Source organism: Gopherus evgoodei, chromosome 18, assembly GCF_007399415.2.
Source record: "Gopherus evgoodei ecotype Sinaloan lineage chromosome 18, rGopEvg1_v1.p, whole genome shotgun sequence".
NCBI lineage: Eukaryota > Metazoa > Chordata > Testudines > Testudinidae > Gopherus > Gopherus evgoodei.
Window position 1 is genome coordinate 6188554 of NC_044339.1, and position 18101 is coordinate 6206654.

At 44.7% G+C, this 18101-nt stretch overlaps 1 protein-coding gene across 1 annotated transcript; it reads right to left on the minus strand.

Annotated features, from left to right (window-relative positions):
• Positions 1 to 320: 320 nt before the first annotated feature.
• Positions 321 to 16846, minus strand: SDHB (succinate dehydrogenase complex iron sulfur subunit B). Its single transcript, XM_030537379.1, has 8 exons — positions 16679 to 16846; positions 15657 to 15805; positions 13889 to 13974; positions 10579 to 10715; positions 10083 to 10199; positions 7695 to 7796; positions 6354 to 6476; positions 321 to 535 (listed from the first exon to the last, which is right to left on the minus strand). The coding sequence occupies exons 1-8, from the start codon at positions 16751 to 16753 to the stop codon at positions 458 to 460; spliced, it is 867 nt and encodes a 288-aa protein (XP_030393239.1). The 5' UTR covers positions 16754 to 16846; the 3' UTR covers positions 321 to 457.
• Between the last annotated feature and the right edge of the window lie 1255 nt (positions 16847 to 18101).

Consider the following 18101-nt stretch of genomic DNA (forward strand, 5'->3'; position numbering starts at 1 on the left):
ATCATGAGTAATTTCTACCCATATACCTTCCTTGAAAGCTTCTTCCATACCTTTAACCTCAGCTATGGCTACATTTGAATGAATGCTATTAGATGAATTATCTTTGGGTTACTACTTTGCTGTGGTGCCAATGCGGAAACAGACGACTTCCCCATATCCAGTTCCAGAATCCTGGAGTAAAGTCTGAGGTGTAGCACTCCTATAACCTGCACACACCAGAGGTCAACCAAATTCAGACATCAGCTGGAATTTACAAATCCATCCAGGAGGCACATGGGAGAGAAGCTGGTTCAATTCTATTAGTAAAGTAGGAGCTCTTATTTGTTCTTTACAGTATTTATTGTACATGCATATCTCTGGAAAACATAAGTCCCTGCTGGAACCCTCTTTCTAAATCAGATATAAATTACGTTCAGTTATAGTATGTGCGTTTTATGCCTATTATTAAGAAACAGCATTATGCGCTGACTGCCTTCTCTTTGTAAGTTGCCATCATTTTCTTGATTTCGGCAATTGCTTTTCCAGGGTTCAATCCCTACAAAGAAAGTGTAACAGTTAGCGGACAGAGAAATTAACACTACACTTAATAGCGTTTCCTTTACATCAACATGGATTGGTGCTGTAAGCTCACAGCCATGCTGGACCCACTGAGGCAAGTTGGCAGAGTGTGGGCTGCAAAATCCACCCCTTCTCATTCTGAAAAATAAAGGTAGCGGCCACCTGCTCCCATGGCAAGCCCCAGTATGGTGTCTCCTTTTGATTGTTCACATGACACAGTGCACAGTGGAGCCACTCCGTTATGATCTGCCCCCGACAAGACAGGCAACGTCCTGGATGTCTCTGCATACCATGATGCGAGAAGACACAAAGTCACTGCACCCCCCAATTCCATCCTTCAAGTTAAGAAGTGGAACAATGTTGGGGGGAGGGGTTGAAGAGGCAAGTCAGGGTGGGGTGAGTGTGGACACATCCAGCAGGTAGCTGCCTCTCCACAGTCAGTGCCCAATTCTGACCCCGCTAAAATCTTCAAAAAGAGTCCTTGTTCAAATGTTTGCAGCACTTTCCTGAGTCACAATATATGTTTGTTAGCACCAGCCCTTGTCATTTTAAGAAACAAAAAAGATTCATTTCATCTTTTGGTCTGAATATGGCAAAACCTGACAAGCAGCCACTCAAGGGACTGACAAACTGAACTGCTCTGAGATAAGATCTCTTGCTGAAGCTGGAGCAGAGTTGTACGCAGTACGTTTGGGGTTATTTTCACATGGGCTCCGAAGGCAGGACTTTGCCTAATAAAAATGGTCTCTTGTATAAGGTTCATTGGAGTCAAGACACAAATCCTAATGTTTTATTTAAAAACGAGGAGAAAAGCAAGAGCTGCCTCTTATATGGGACCCGAGCGACAGAAAGCAAAAGCACTTCAGGCTACAGCACAAAAGTGATTCTAACACATCATGCTTCTGGCTGTTTCGTTTTCCCAAGGATTTTTTGTTGTATTGTACAGCCACTGTTCATGCGGTGAAAGGCCTTTCTGTAACCCTGTAGCGATGCCTAACTAAACGAGGATGCTTAATCTCACCATAACAGGGAAAATCAAAAGCACTCTACCAGCCAGCTAATCATGGGGAATTCAGATATGACCAAGGGAAGATCTAGGATTACAGCGTCTCGGTTGAAACATGATGATTATTAACTAACAAGTCATAGATCCAGAGGTGAAAGTAAACTGGTACGCCCTGGTACAGCATACCGGCAAGAGCCGGTGCACCGTACCGGGGTGGCCTGGCTTCCCCAAGCGGCAATTTAAAGGGTCTAGGGCTCCCAGCAGAGGCTGGAGCCCCAGGCCCTTTAAATTGCTGCCAGAGCCCTGCTGCTGGAGCCCTGGGGTAGCAGCAGCCGGGCCCCGGGGGCTATTTAAAGGGTCAGGGCTCCAGCTGCCTCTACTGCCCTGGCCCCTTTAAATAGCCCCCACAGCCCTGCTCCCAGAGCCCTGGGGTAGCAGCAGCAGCCCAGGCCTCTGGCAGCGGTTTAAAGGGCCCAGGGCGGTGGCTGAGCCCTGGGCCCTTTAAACTGCTGCCAGAGCTCCCGGATGCCGGTGCTACCACAGCAGGGGAGGGCACTTACTGGTACAGGGCGGGCTGGGGTTGGTTCTGACCCCCCCATTGCCCGCCCCTTCCACCTGAGGCTCCGCCCCTTCTGAGGGCGAGCACCGGCCCCAATTCAGCCCTATACCAGTAAGTCCCTATTTCTACTTTCACCCGTGCATAGACCCATGATGTGCTGCTTCATTATAATGCCACACAATTCTCTCTCTCACATCTGCATGCACACACACGATCTTCTGTTAGCACAAATGAACACTGACTTCAATGGAACTACATCAGTTCACATCAGCTGGTGATCTAGCTCCAGACATAACTGGCTATCTACATTCTGTAGACGCCATCAATCAATGCAACCTGGAATCACAATTTAATATGCACAGAAGCACTGAGTTATAGTGATCCATGCTTGTAAAGATGGATGATCCCCGAGAATCTTTCTTCCCAGAGTTATATACTCCTGGAGCAGGCAGCGGGCTTTCAGTTGTAAAGGATCTGATTAGAAGCAATTTCTTTGTTGTTTTCAAAAAGTTATAGGGAAGAATTTCACACTTTCAGGTGCAACCCAGGTAAGTTAAAGAATAATACTGTTTGCAGGAGAGCTAGAACCCTTCAAACTTGATTAGCTGCCCTGACAACTCACTAATTCATTGCATGATGGAGATTTTACTTTCTGCACAGATCTGAGTTGAAAAATTAAATTCCTGTGGTTCTGAATGGAGTGATCTGTACCTTATAACAAGCAAACTGGGAGCTACCGAAAAGGGCCCTGGTAACAAGTTCCCACTGCGCTACAATTCCCAGACACAGCTGAAGTCTCTTCGCGCTCTCTCTCTCTCACACACACACAAGCTATACAGCACTTCAATGATACGCTGAATGATACCAGGAATATGAACAGATACTTATTTACAGGATAAGTGTATTGCTCTTGGTGGTCTTACACCACTATTTAGAACGATGATAGACTTCCCTTGCCCACCACAACTCAGTCAGGGCACTGCAGTCCTGACCTGCACCTCCCCCTGCTTTTATAACACTAAATCTCTGAAGTAGACACTACTAATTGTGTCTAATTGAGCTGAAGGGTGTGTGGCAAATATCTCCTAAGAAGGTGGCTTTCAAGACTTTCTGGAGCTAATAAGACTTTCCTGGATTTTTTTTCTTGCGGTCGGAGGGAGATGAGGCCCCTTGCTAAGGGGGTACATATGTTTCTAGCAAAAAATCCCAGTATTTCACAAACATGTTGGTCAAGAGATGTTCTTGCTCCCACCCCAGTCATTGGGCCCACAGACTGAGTGCAAGTGCCCTGCACTCATGACCCTCATTGACGAGGGAGAAGAGATGTCACAATTGCTCATAATACAAACAGTGGGCTTCAGTCATCTCTCCATTCCATGGTACGTTTCACTTCTCACTAAACAAGTGCAGCAGCTGATTGCTCAGACACAAGAAAATGGAGCACATTTCGCGCTCTAATTCCTCCACCTGATCGTCTAACAACCTACATGGGGCTCTACTCACCTGCTCCCATCCCACATCACCTTTGTAAACATCCTAGCAGTGAGATCAGGGAGGGAAGGAGGCTGTGACATTACCCAGGGCACAATCTGACCTGGTGAACAGCATTGTCCCCTCAGTTCTCCAACCTGGCATGTCTTTTACACTGCTCTGCTGCGAGTTCTACCACTCCTGATTTACTCTCACACAGCCTCCAGCATGTAAGTTACTCTGTTATACCGTGAAGAGTGCTATGGCCAGCCACCTTTGAATTACACTGCAGAGCAACACCAGCAAATTCCCAGTCCCAGACTTTCCCCAAGAAATGCACACCTTGTACTGCCCAACCCTCTCCTAGACAACACACACTCATATAAAGTCTGTCATGTTATTAATAGAAAACGATATGCACAGATCTTGTTATCCTAAAATGGAGCTTCCCAAACTCTTCAATCCTAATACACTGGTCTAGATCAGGGGTTGACACGCATGACCAGAAAGGGTTCAGAATCCTGCAGGATAAATGATCCAAAACCATATTGGTAGATAATGTTTGTGTTTGTGTGTGTTTACATATGTATTGGTAGAGGTTAACAATGTAATTGAACAGTCCCTGTCTATGCTGTACTCTGTTAATTCAGAGATCAAAAGGACATCTTAACATTTAAATCAACTGCAAACACAGGATATGGCTGTATTCATCTCTCCTTGAAATGTACAGCAAATTTGTGAATGGTGGAAAAAAAACAGACAGTTGTTTTATGTTAATCTATGTAGATAATTACCAGCAATGCTTAGGAAAGGGATCTACTTCAAAAGTCCCCATAATTGCATACTGTTTGCGGAAGGACTCCGAGCTGTTACAAGAAGGCCTTGAACTGTATAATGATGCTTTGGGTCCCAATCCTTTTTTTAAAACTCAGATTCTGCTTGGGACTTCATGCAGAGGCATCTTAAACCACAAGGCTGAGATCCCAGTCCTGACTGGACCCCCCAAATATATTTCTGTCTCTCTCTCTCTCACACACACACACACACGACTACAACCTATGAACTAATTCTGAAAGAACTCTTTGCAACTACAAAGCTCCCATCTCTGCTATGAATCTGAATCTCAAGAATTGTACTCATATCTGTATGTATACTGATCTTTTAACCAATATTCTTATATTTAATAAATATTAGTTTAGTTAATAAGGACTGGCTGTAAGCGTGTAGTTGGGTAAAATCTGAAATATTCATTAATCTGAGAGGTAATGTGTCTGATCCTTTGGGATTGCTAGAACTTTTTTATATATGAATAAAGAAGATTTCCAGTGATCCTCCTCATATTTGACTTGGGTGTCTGGGTCACTGTAAGGGAACTGTGTTGTTGGCTTCCGGGTAACCAGCGAGGTATTACAGAAGCTGTTTTGTGCTGGCTTGGTAAATCTAAGTATTGGAATATCCACCAGCTTTGGGGATTGTCTGCTCCATTCTTTGCAGTTCACCCTGGCGAGTGACCTCAGTTGGCTCCCCGGGGATTCCAGTCATAGTGGTTCTCAACCAGAAGTATGTGTATTCCTGGGCGTATATGGAGGTCTTCCAGGGGGTACGTCAATTCATTAAGATTAGTGTTTCTCAACCTGGGGGTCACAGGACAGGTATGAGTGTGTGTGTGGGGCGGGGCGATTTGCAAGTGCAGGACCTACACTAGGGGGTGCCAAGCAGGGCAGCTGCCTGGGGCCCCACGAAGCTAAGATACATGCTTAAGCCCCAGGCAGGGTGCTCGAACTTGAGACTCCTGAAAAGAGGAACAGTATTTTGGAAAGGTTGAGAACCACCAGTCTAGATACAACAATACAACAAGTTTATTAAACTACAGAAAGAAGGTAATGACTGAAGCTATGTCTACACTACACAGCTGTGCTGCTTCAGCCATGCCACTAAAAGGCGCGCAGCGTAGCCGCTGTTTGTCAGCAGGAGATAGCTCTTCTGCCAACAAAACTTCCACCCCCCAATGAGCAGCGTTAGCATTTTTGGCAGGAGAACGCTCCTGCTGACAAAGTGCTATTCACACTGTCACTTCTCCTCAACAAAACTTCTGTCTTTTGCAGGGTGGAGGTGTTTTTGTTTTAAACACCTCTGAACAACAAAAAGTTTTGTCTTTCACTTGTCAGTGTAGAGACAAAGCCTGAATCTTTCAGTCAGGATCCCTCCCCCCAGTCCAGGGCTGTTTCATTTGTTCTTCAGGTGTTGTGGAAACTGTGAGTAGAGAGAAAGGAGGAACAGATAATTTGGGGCATCTCCTATCTCTTTTTATAGCTCTTTCTCCTCTTTGAGAATCCTCTCCAGCTGAGGTTCAGGAGACAGAAAGTCTGTGGGGACAGAACCCCCAACTGTTTCCTTGTCAAGATGTAGATTTTCGCTCACATCTTCTTTCCTACCAAAGAGTGGCCACTTAACCAGGTGATAGTCCATTTGATCTTGCGGACATCTGGCTGAGGTATTGGCTGTGTGTGTCTCTCTGGGGAACTGATTTGTGACTCTTCCCCAGACTTGGAACATTCTTTTGGTAATATCACACAGCAGAATCCTATAACTTTACATACACCACCACCACCACCACCACACACTTTACTCGAACAATAAGGATCAGTAAATTATGAGTTTTCAAATGATACCTCACAAGGTATACTTTGTACGAAATTTATCATAGTCTTGAAAAAGGGGTGAACATATGGGTACACACTGTAACAGAGGGATACATACCTTGGGACAAGTTTTTGTGCAGTTCAGGATGGTATGACAGCGGTAGAGGGAAAATGGGTCCTCAAGCTGTGCCAGACGTTCTTCTGTGTAGTCATCTCTGGAGTCAATCATCCAGCGGTACGCCTGAAAAGCAGAGTGTTACCGGGCATGCTGTAGCCTTCTATACTTGGAAAAAAGCATTTGATTAAAGATACCTTACAAAAGCATGATTTAACTTAAGGCTTTCAATGCAGAGTCTAAATCACTTCCTTTTATATGCTGCAGAACTCCAGCTACTTCTTTAAAATCTTGAGTGCAACTGTGACTATAAGTAATTAGTTAAAATATCTGGAAATTGTTGCAATAGCTAATGTGATCTTTCATCAATGGCACAGTGATTAATTTGCTTCCTTTGCCAGTGCAATACGCTCAATGCATTAGCATGACAGGTAAGATGCAATAAAAAATACTTTGTACTTTTCATCTTCAAGGCACTTTACAAAGTGTTATTTGCTCAGAACACCCATGTGAGGAAGGCAAGTATTTGTCATTTTAATACCACAGGCAAGGAAACTGAGGGAGAAAAATTAGAGAAAAGACCATAGTCACAGAGAAAGAGTCTCAGAGCTGGAACTGGAACTCAGGAACTCCTGACTTTCTATCTTGTGCTAAGTCTCTCTCTCTACAAATTGACCCGCTGATCTTTTGGAACAAGCCAGGAAGTGGGTTTGGTGCCCTTCTTTGGGGTGAGAAAAAAAAAGGAATCTCTATAGGACAGCAAAGAACATGATCCAATTAGTCTATGCGTATCATCTAGAAGAGCATGCCAATCTCTGGTAAGCAGTGGAAAAACAGGATACTTTCTTTTTTTGCCTTACTGCTCTTCAGGCTGTTAGATAATAAAAAACACGAGGCTTTTCATAACATCTGTATTATGCCCCACCCACACTTGTCCACAACAAGCAGGGCTTAGAGTGGATCACCAACACTCGCTGGGGGCGGGAATTAAACCAGGACTTTGGAGGTGTGCTCCAGCTCCAGGCAAAAACCTGCAGCTCCACTGCTCCGGAGCTGCTCCGCTCCAAAACCCTGAATTAAACAGGATTAGAGCAAGGTGCATCCCTGTGTGGGGTTCCTGACTTTTCAAAATATGATTTATTTTAATATATTTGAGATTTACTAAACCCCTTGCTCTTGAGCTCCGAGTAAACAAGAGCCCCTTAAAAGGATGTACAGTGCCACATTGCACATTTCCACTGGCTTCAGAAAAAGGGGAAGTGCCAGAACGTAACTAAACAATCCTGTTTTATCAAACACTATCCCATTGCAGTGCCCGCCCCCCAGCAGTTACTTTCTTCTTACCTGCATAAGCACCGCAGGGCCCAGGTATTTGTCTCCATTCCACCAGTAACTGGGGCAGCTGGTACTGCAGCAGGCACATAGAATGCACTCATAGAGCCCATCCTGAATGCAAATGGGAGAGAGGACAGCCAGCAATGCAAGACATTATCTAGGAAACAATTCTTCTGAAAGGTGACACGTGCTTCCCTGTCCACTCTCTTCCCCCTTGTGACTTCCTACTTCGATATGTTCATATGCAAGGTGTGCAAAAGGCCCAGTTTCTGCACTTGTAGAGAGAGATTCCTGTCAGTTGGTGTTTTGAAACAGGAAACCAGGGATCCTTTACTTCTGGCTGTATCGTAACCAGGGGCGGCTCCAGGCACCATGCAGCAAGTGCATACCTGGGGCGGCAAGCTGCAGGGGGCAGCATGCCAGTTGCCATGAGGGTGGCAGTCCGGCAGCCTTTGGCAGCATGCCTGCGGGAGGTCCGCTGGTCCCGCAGCTTCGGTGATAATTCGGCAGCGGGTACGCCAAAGGCGCAGGACCAGCAAATCACTCACAGAAATGCTGCCGAGTCTGCGTGACCAGTCGCTGAAGGCCGTCTGACTGCCGTGCTTGGCACAGCAAAACACAGAGCCGCCCCTCATCCTAACAGGATTCTTTGTGGAGGGAGCGTGCCATGAAAATATTGGAGGAGTAGGAGAAGTGTATGAGAAAACAATGCTTATATTCCAGCAGCTTGTTTCAAGCATGCCCCAGTGGGTGACCTATCCGTGTTGCTCTTAGGTAGAGGCGCGGCAGGCGGCTCAGCGTGCTGCCCCTGCCCTGTGCTAAATGCTGGCTCTGCAGCTCCCATGGGCCAGGAACCGCATCCCCTCCCACATTCTAATCCCCAGCCCCGCAACCTTTTCCCACACTCCGAACCCCTTGTGGCTGTTCCTTCACCTAGGAGCAGCAGGGACATGTCCTGCTTCCGGGGAGCCACACAGAGCCAGGTAGGGAGCCTGCCAGCCCCATGCCAACCAGACCATAAAGTGGACTTTCTATGAAGATTAGAAATGCCGGTTTACAGAGCTTTCCAGCTGATACAAGGCTGGATAACACAGCTGTTACTGTACTGCTATGTTATGGCACCACTGACATTTTTAGCAGTCATGTGATGGCTTCATACGTCAGAAACACTTCATAAATTGAGACTCACCCTGGAAGTGTCCAGATATTCCTTTAGAAAATTATATCCTGTTACTTCTCACATGTTTTCAAACAGTTTCTTAGGTTGTTTGTTTAAAAAAAAAAGAGAATGTTTGCTGTTCAAACTAAGCCCTCTTTCACTCCTTTGGAAGATCTATTCTAGCTCATCTGCTCTCCTTGACACTGCAGTGATATTGCGTTTGCAACACCATGGTATTGGCCATAGCAACAGACCAATGTCCCTAGCACAGAACTATAACTTGACTGCAAGATTTATCTGGACAGGCTGGGATATGAAGAGAAAAACCTGTATTTTGCTACAGTTGGTGTGTGTAAAGGGAAAAAAAAAAAAACAAAAACACACAAAGCTACTAGCAATGTAAAATGTTTTCTCTAGAAATGTTCTCTTTTTCCCTTCAAAACTCTTCCGGTGGCAAATCTCTTTAAAGGCCCTCCAGTCTTCTATCCTAGCTGTCAACACTATAAAGCCCCCAAAGAGCTTACTAACCTGGGAAAACGACAATGTGTTAAAACATGACCAACAGCGACTCATGGTGCCTTATACAATGTTAACTGTGGCTTAACACCATGGCCATATCCACAATGCCAAAAACGTGTGTTTTCACACTGAGCTAGCTAATGTGTGTTAGCTATTTCCCTGTAAAATCCTAGTGGAAACAAGGCACTGTCGTTTTTACCATGATGTAGTCAGGAGAGGTCTAACTTGGATGGGGATGGTACAGAGTTGACTTCACCAAGCTACATCAAGGTAATAACCACAAAGCCTAGTCTCACCTTGCTATAAAATCGCAGCGATCTAATGCATCTTATCTTGATGTTAAAAAAAAAAAATTCTCTTTGACAGTGAAGACAAAATCTCAGTACAGACAGCTGATCTGATGTTTAAGTCTATCTATACTGCTTGTTTTCCATCCCGTTAGAACACAACTCATAGGAGTTGTGGTAACTAACACCATGCAGACAAACCCACAGAACATTATACACATTCCAGCTAATCAATTGGCAGCACATAAGGGAATCTCTGAAAAGATTCTAGCAGGGATGGTGAAATGATTCCACATTCCACTCTGCACCTACCTCTGAGGAACAGCCCTGATTTACGCATGACGACAACTATGTTAAAATATCTAACCTAATTCTTATATGGATGAAATTAAAGCACCGGAGGAGGGGAGGGAATAAAACATGAGTATTAACCAGTTTCTGACGATCTTCTATGGACTGCAGATACTGCTCTTTGCCCTGATTCGATTCATCCCTCTTCTTCAGGTAAGGCTCAATGGCTTTGTACTGAGCGTAGAAGTTACTCATGTCCTGAGTTTAAACAAACAAAAAGACAAAAAGTATTTTACTGACTATTTACTAGGATTTGTACTAGCAAGAGATCTGATGTTCTGCACACACATTCAGGCAGACAGTGCTGCATTTGCCCCTTTAACCTCCCACTTCATAGCCAGTGGTTACACCTGTTCCTGTTAAATAAGAAGCTACAGGAATAAGGAATCGGTTCCTTAGCTCTCTCTGCTCCAGCTCTTAGTGTTTGATCACAAAAGTTTTTAGAAAGACATTATATAAAGGTACGAATTTTGGAATGCTCTCTCAGCTGGGTGCTGCTCTGTCCCTGAAAACCAAGGTATAGTCTGAAACACTGTCATCCTTGGTCCCACAAACCACAACAGAGGCAGAAACTCACCGGAACGAGATCCTTTACCACATACATGTGGGGGAGAGGGTAGATTTTGGAGACCTTGCTAAGGTTGGTGTCAATTCTTTTGGTACAGGCCAGGGTGTTCCCACCATTAATGTTCATAGCACAGGAGCCACAAATGCCTGAGAAGGAGAGAAGAGACAATGGAGCATCTGACTTGTATCCTTTCACCTTGGGGGGGGGGGGATTTTTGCACCAAACTACCCCCTTCCCCAGCCATAATGCCATCTTAAAAGCTAGTGTAGTTGTCATTATTCTACCAAGAAGATCAGAATTATCTTGGGATCTCATTCAAAGCAGCTCTTGTGCCAGCCAGAAGTGTCACTCTTTAACAATGAAACAGGCTCCATCAGACTTCCATCAGCAGTAGCTGGCAAATTCAGGGTTGACAAAGGTAAGGTAATGCACATGTGTACAAGTAGTTCAGATTACTTATTCTAATTACCAAGCTGTAGCCACGCAGGAAATAGATCTGGGTGTAACAAAGCTCCCTGGAAGTTTCTGTGAAATGTGCAGCAGTGTTCAAAAAAAAGCAGAAGATATCTGAGGTTCTACAAAGAATGGAATGGAAACTATTAAGATTATAGTAGCTTTATATAAAATCCATCACACATCCTCAGCTGGAATACAGTGTTCAGAACTGGTCACTTCATCCCTAAAGGGATTTAGCAGAAATAGAAGGGGTGACCCAAGGGTGACCCAAAAAACAAAATAGACTGACAGCACAGTGAACTTCTATAAAGGGGAAGATTGAAACAAATTGGGATTGCGTGGCTGAGAGAAAAGAGACACGACAGAAGATTATAAAATAACGACTGGTATACAGAAGGTATATTGGATGCTATTTATCTTTCCACAATTGAAGAACAATGGGAAAGTCAATGAAACTGAAAGACAACCATTTTAAGCCTAACAAAAGGAAACACTTTTCTGCACTGGTGACAGAAATCTGTCCCAAATATCACCAAGATGAAGAGATTTAGTATTCCAAAGAGGGATTCACTTTTTATATGGACACAAAAATTTTAAGGGACATAAAGCCCTGTTTTAGGGGATAAGCCAACCAGTAACTAACAGGTTAAGGAGCTTCCTTTGTTTTTTCCATTATGGGGTTTCTTGAATTGTCCATGGAAGTATGTGATACTGGCCACTTTTAGAGAGGGTACTGGACTAGCTGGACCACTAGATGGATCTGGTGTGGAATTCCTACTCCCTCTGACAGCCCAGCAAGTTATCAATAGGGACTGGAGAGCAAAACAATGTTTGTGGCAGAAGAAGACATATATTAGGTCAGCCCAACAAAATTGTGACTGTTAAACTTTTAAAGAAAAATAATCAAAGCAACTATTTCCAAATGCATAGGGAACTGAACTGAGAGTCAGCACCATTTCTCAGGTATTTGTTTCCTCAACACCAGATTCTGAAAGCAATGGCCCAATGTGAAATTCCTCCTTGTGATCTCCAGAGTCAATAATGAGCAACAACATTTAGAATGAGATGTCTTCCAGACAGCTCTGTGGAAAAGATTCTAATACTTGAGACTAAACAGAAATCTATTCCCCTTCCATGTTTCTGTTTTTTATTTGCAACCTTGTATAATTAAATATGAGGACTCTGCCCCTTTCAACCCATCTGTCTGTCCCGTGCCACCACAGGACAACTGTTCCCAAGTCAGCACACTGACATCAACAGAATTATGGTCTCACCCTGGGACTGAGCAAGAGAAGCTAGGCTGGATAGCAGACAAGCTACAAAATCAACATAGCACTCATTAAATGGATTAAAAATTGGCTAGCTGATAGGTCTCAAAAAGTAATTGTGAATGGGAAATCACCATCCACTGGGAGTGTTTCTAGTGGGTCCCACAGGAGACTGGCTCTTGGCCCAACACTATTCAATATTTTTATCGAAGACCAGGAAGAAAAAAGAGATAACCAATAAAGTTTGTAGATTACACAGAGATTGGTGGAATGGTAACTAATGACGAGAATAGGTAAATGATACCAAGCGATCTGCATCACTTGGTAAACTGGCCGCAGGAGAACAACGTTTGTGTTTCAATACAGACAGATTAATGACCTAAGAACCAAGAGCCTAGGCCACATTTAAAGGATAAAGGGCTACTCTGGGAAGCAGGGACTTTGAAAAAGACTGGGGGTCATGATGGATAATCAGCTGCACATGATCTCCTAGCGAGACGCTGTGACTAAAAGGGTTAATGTAATCCTTGGATGCATAAACAGAAGAATATTAAAACCATAAGTAGAGAGATTATATTACCCCTGTATTTTACACTGGTGTGACTGCTACAGGAATACTCTGTCCAGTGCTGGTGTCCACACTTCAAGAACACTAAAAAATTGGAGAAGGTTCAGAGAAGAGCTGCAAGAATGACTGAAAGATTGGGGGAAAAAGCCTTATAGTGAGACTCAAAAACTTCAATCTACTTAATTATCAAAGAGTAGATTAAGGGATGACTTGATTAAAGTCTGTAATTACCTACATGGGGAACAGAAATTTGATATTAGAGGGATGGCTCTTCAATCTAGCAGACAAAGGCATAGCAACATCCAATGTCTGGAAGTTGAAGCTAAACAATTCAGACTAGAAATAAACTGCAAATATGGAACAGTGAGGGCAACTAGCCACTGGAACAATTTATCAAGGATTATGGTGGATTTTCCATCACTGGACATTTTAAAATCAGGATTGGATGTTTTTGTAAAAGATCTGCTCTAATTCTAACAGGAATTAATTCAGGGAAGTCCTACAACTTGTATTCTATAACAGGTCAGGCTAGATGAATATAGTGGTCCCTTCCAGCCTTATAGTATATGAAATATTTGCAAAACCAGAAACAATTCTTGGCCAAATAACCTCTTGCAGTCCAGCACACACAAAGGTGGCTTTTAGAATCACCAAGGCTGATTTCCCCCTAACACTAATCATTTAACGTGGTGAAGAGGAAACAGAGTGAAAAATCCTTCAATCATTCCCAGCAAACAAAACAAAACTCAGGAGCAATAATTTTGACTGAGATTGAAACAACGTTATTTAATAACTGTGATCTGTGAATGAGCCTAGCACTTGAACCTGACAGATGTCAAGTGCCCTGTACTTAACAGCATCAGAAACAGTATAGTATACTAATGTCTATCCTGAGATGTTCTGCAGGAGATAGAATATTCACTCATCACCCACTTTGGTTTAGATGAGTAGCTTCTCAAAACTTAATATGCCAAATGATCCTCAGCATAACAGATTAATTAATTAATTTGAAAAAAGAGCACCTCACCTTCCCTACATGATCTGCGGAAGGTCAGCGTGGAGTCCATCTCATTTTTTATCTTGATCAGAGCATCAAGTACCATAGGCCCACACCTATAATGGAAACCGGTCACTTTAATAAGCCTGCATATTCCCCACAGCCCAACTATTTCCTTTCCACTCTTCTCATACATCTGTGAAATCCCTCTTAGATTCTGGAAATAAAGTTACTGTCTGACCTTGTTTGCAACAACTCCCTCTTTGCTCCTGCTGAAATTCTAAAAAGATTAATTTCCTTATTTGAGGAGCAGTATCTGCATCCCCCAGCTAAAGGCCTATATATCTGTTGCTAAAGAACACAGATTCTACAAAAACTGGATTTTCTATTCTTCACATTTCTATTAGGAAGTACCTATCAAATATACTAAGGATAAAAATTCTAAATCCGTCTAAGCCAGTCCCAAATGACAAAATATATATCGCCCAATCAAATAAAACTCAGATACTACCCCATGTGCCTTAATACACACCCTCGCCAAAATTTCTGAGGGGGGAAAGCCCCCCAAAAACCAGATGAGCTTTGCACTGTGCCCCAAAGATCAATAACTCTGGCTGGGTTGGACAGTCCACAGGCTTTCATTGTAAATACCTTGCTACAAGGCTCCTCCCCTTTAAATCAAGGTATTATGAGACTTATTATGAGTCTGAGTGTCCTCATTAAACATAAATGAGGCGATAATACATAAGGAAAGCCAGGTCTCAAATCATTCAAGGTTTATGTAATAAATTTCTGTAACAGGTTTATATGATAGATAAACAAAACTCCAGCCAGAAACTAGTCAGAAGCCAGTGCTGACAACAGAGCAGCAATACAGTCAGCTCTCTCTGCGAGATGTTTTTTAAATAAGCATGTGGCTACATTCTGCATTAGTTTAAAATTTCAGAATAGACTTAAGATGGACCCCAAGTAGCATGTGATGGATCCTGAGGAAACAGGGACACAGATGTCTGTACCAAGGCTCCTTCCTACATCCCAGAGAAAAGGTTGTACACTTCTTGCTAACTGCAGAGGGGAAAGTGCTCTTGGCCCCAGCTGCCACTTGAGCATCTCTAATACGACCCCAAGCTGCAAACCCAAGTGATAAACGGCAGGCGCACACGATCACTTTGAGAGGAGCTGGCGTAACCTCCATAATTTCTGCTGGATCCGTCTCTTGCTATACCAGCACGAGCTGCCCATACAGCACAGTTCCACGTTGGAATGCACATGGAAACTTTGTCACATATTCCAAAACATGCTAAAGCCTTGGATGTGTCTGTGTTTCTAGTATGGCTTGGGGACATTTTAGGGCCTCGTGTACATTCTGAAATTGAACTATCCTTTTAATCATCTTGAGAGACAGCTGTGTTGGATTCCCCCACACACAGTTCTACTTGTCATGTTTTGGCCCTGTGTTACCATCAGGCTAAAGCAATTGTACTACATGGCTGTACCAGGCTTCCTTTACCTGGTCATAACACAATCTGGTCCCATCTACACTGGCAAAACCAAGCCCGGTTATAACATGACTGAGACACATCTGTGCAGTAACGGATCATCCTAACATAGCTTGAATGATCGTGTAAAACTAATTGTGCTGTTATGACCTTTAATTAACAGCTACAGAGTGGCTCAATTAAATCCACATCCAGAGCCTTAAATGATTTACACCAGTCCAAAGCTGACAGAGGAAAAGGCATCTCGGTGGAGCAGCACCCTGGGGTCAACATCCGTATAATCTTACATGCATACTCACTTATTCAGATCAATTTCATAGGTCTGCATGTGCGGCTTGTCCCCAGGCTTCTCGGGATCCCATCTGTAGATAGCAAATGTCTTGATACGTGGTGCTACCTCTTGACAAGTAGGTGCTGCTGCAGCTGCTGTCTGTACTCCACGACAAGCCTAAGCTCAAACAACAACAACACGGCCCCTTGGATTTCCTCAGTGTATTTTACTAGACAACACGTGTTGGGTTGGGAAGAGATTTATTTTGTTGTCTATTGATTAAAGCAAGGTATCTGCAGTCAGGAGTCCAGGATCTACCACTGACTTACTGTGTTGCCTTCAACAAGCGTCAACCTCAGCATTTTCATTTTCTAATTAATTAAACAAATAGAGATAAGACCCATCCCTTCCCACATACCTGCTAGTTTCAAACACTGCTAACATCAGTGGAGAATTACAGACCCATTTTGGCTAGCGTAAACACCACATATAAAGCCTACAAGGCATAGCCTATCTAGATCTCCATTACTTATTCATGTGTTTTGGTATGAATAGGCAGAGAGGACCATGACCAATCTAGATGACTTTCAAAATGATTCACGTGCCTCTGAAAAAACGCATTTTAAGCTAAACAGAACAGCTGTCACCAAAGTCACTTTAAGACACCGAAGTGGCCCAAAAATCTATCCGGCCTCCCCACACCCGCCCCTATTTCACGGAGAGAGAAACTGAGGCACGGAAGGGAAAATGGTTTGCCCAAGATCAGACACCAAGTCAGCGGCGATGGGGGGGAGCTGGCGGCCCCACCCTCGCAAGCCCCGCCCCCAGGGCACCGATGCGGACCCAGAGCCCCCCCAACCCGCTAGCCACCCCCCAGAGGCGCGATGGGGGCAGGGAGCTGGGAGGGGGCAGGCAGGCCACCACCTGCCCCCCTCGACCCCCCCCAGCCCCTTTCCCTCCACAGCCCCCGGCAGGCCCCCCACCTCCTCCCCCGCGGGCCCAGCCCCCGACCCGCTCACGGATGTAACCGCCAGCCGGGCCCCCCCTCACCTGCCCCGCGGCCGCCCACAGGGTCACCCTGGCGACGCTGCGCTTCAAGGAGACACCGACCAAGGCCGCCGCCATCTTGGGTGCTGACAACAACCGCGACACGGCCGCCGCTATCCCACAGGCCACCGCGACGGAACAGGAAAGGATGCTACTTTCCCTAAAGACCACAGGGCGGCGACTGGGCTAAGGTTGGGAGTGGCTAAATACGGGGGCATATTGGGCGGGGCTGAGCCGCTGAGGAGAGATGGAGCCAATGGGAAGCCACTTTGGGAGCGACTGAGGGCAGAGGGAGCCAATGGGAGGCCACATTGGGCGGGACTGAGGACAGAGATTGCCAATGGGAGGCCTCATTGGGAGTGAAGAGGAAAGATTGTACCAATGGGAGTGACTGATACCGGGGAGGGCGGGGCAACGGGAGGCCATATTGGGAGTGGAGAGGTGGTTGCCAATGGGAGGCCATATTGAGAGAGCCTCACGAGAGATGGCGCCAACAGGTGGCCATATTGGGAGTGGCGGATGAGGCTGACCCAGAAGAAGGTGTGGTGAAGTTAATGGGGAAGATTATGGATGGCAGAACAGGGTCTAGAACTGAATGTGGCCCAGACAGAAACTCCGGTGGTTTGTAAGGATCCTGGGAAACCACGAAAGATCCCAGTGAACGACACGGCGGCTCAGCAAGGGGAAATTATTGCTGCTTAGGACGAATCCCCATGGACGATCGGGATCCTGGAGCCGGCTCTGGAACAGCAAGAGCGAAACAGACATTCTGGAAGCATAAACATCTGATGAAATGGTAGTAAATCGGAATCAGGCTCTTAAAAACATACATTTGGTCTGTGTTAAATTACAGCTGTGAAACATGGACATTCAAACAGTCGATAATACAGACATTACAATCCTTCGAGCTATCATGCTATAGCAGAATTCTGAAAATACCCTGGATAGAGCAAGTAATTACTCAAGGAGCTGACTGGAGAGATATCTGAGCCATTAGCAATTATCTTTGAAAACTCATGGAAGCCGGGAGACATTCCGGAAGACTGGACAAGGGCTCCAGGATGAAGACTGTGGGTGAGAGCTTCACTTCTCTGGCACAATGGAACTATCTACAATAAGGGTAAATCCCATCTGTGTGGGAGACAGAACTTTCTTTGGAGCTGGTCCAAGACGAGAATAAAATCCTCTAGGAACTAAAAACCATCACCCTCCCTACTCTATGTGCCAGGGGCACGTCTTTGACCTGCCTTCTCTAACTTAAACATATAGCAACATTAAAAAATAATCCAAAACAAGACACTCCACTGTACATACATCTCCCCCTGGGGAGAGAAGAGAACAAACATAACAGATGTCTGTCAGATTACTTAATGCCCTGCTGGAAGGTGCTCAAATACCACCGTGTTGAGTGTGGTATAAAAACTTA

Coding starts and splice junctions, on each gene's coding strand:
- SDHB (XM_030537379.1), bottom strand. CDS start 16,753: ATGGCGGCGGCCTTGGTCGGTGTCTCCTTGAAGCGCAGCGTCGCCAGG. Junction 15,806..16,678: donor TGTGGGCGGCCGCGGGGCAG/GTGAGGGGGGGC, acceptor GTTTGAGCTTAG/GCTTGTCGTGGAGTACAGAC. Junction 10,716..13,888: donor CCGCAGATCATGTAGGGAAG/GTGAGGTGCTCT, acceptor TCTCCTTCTCAG/GCATTTGTGGCTCCTGTGCT.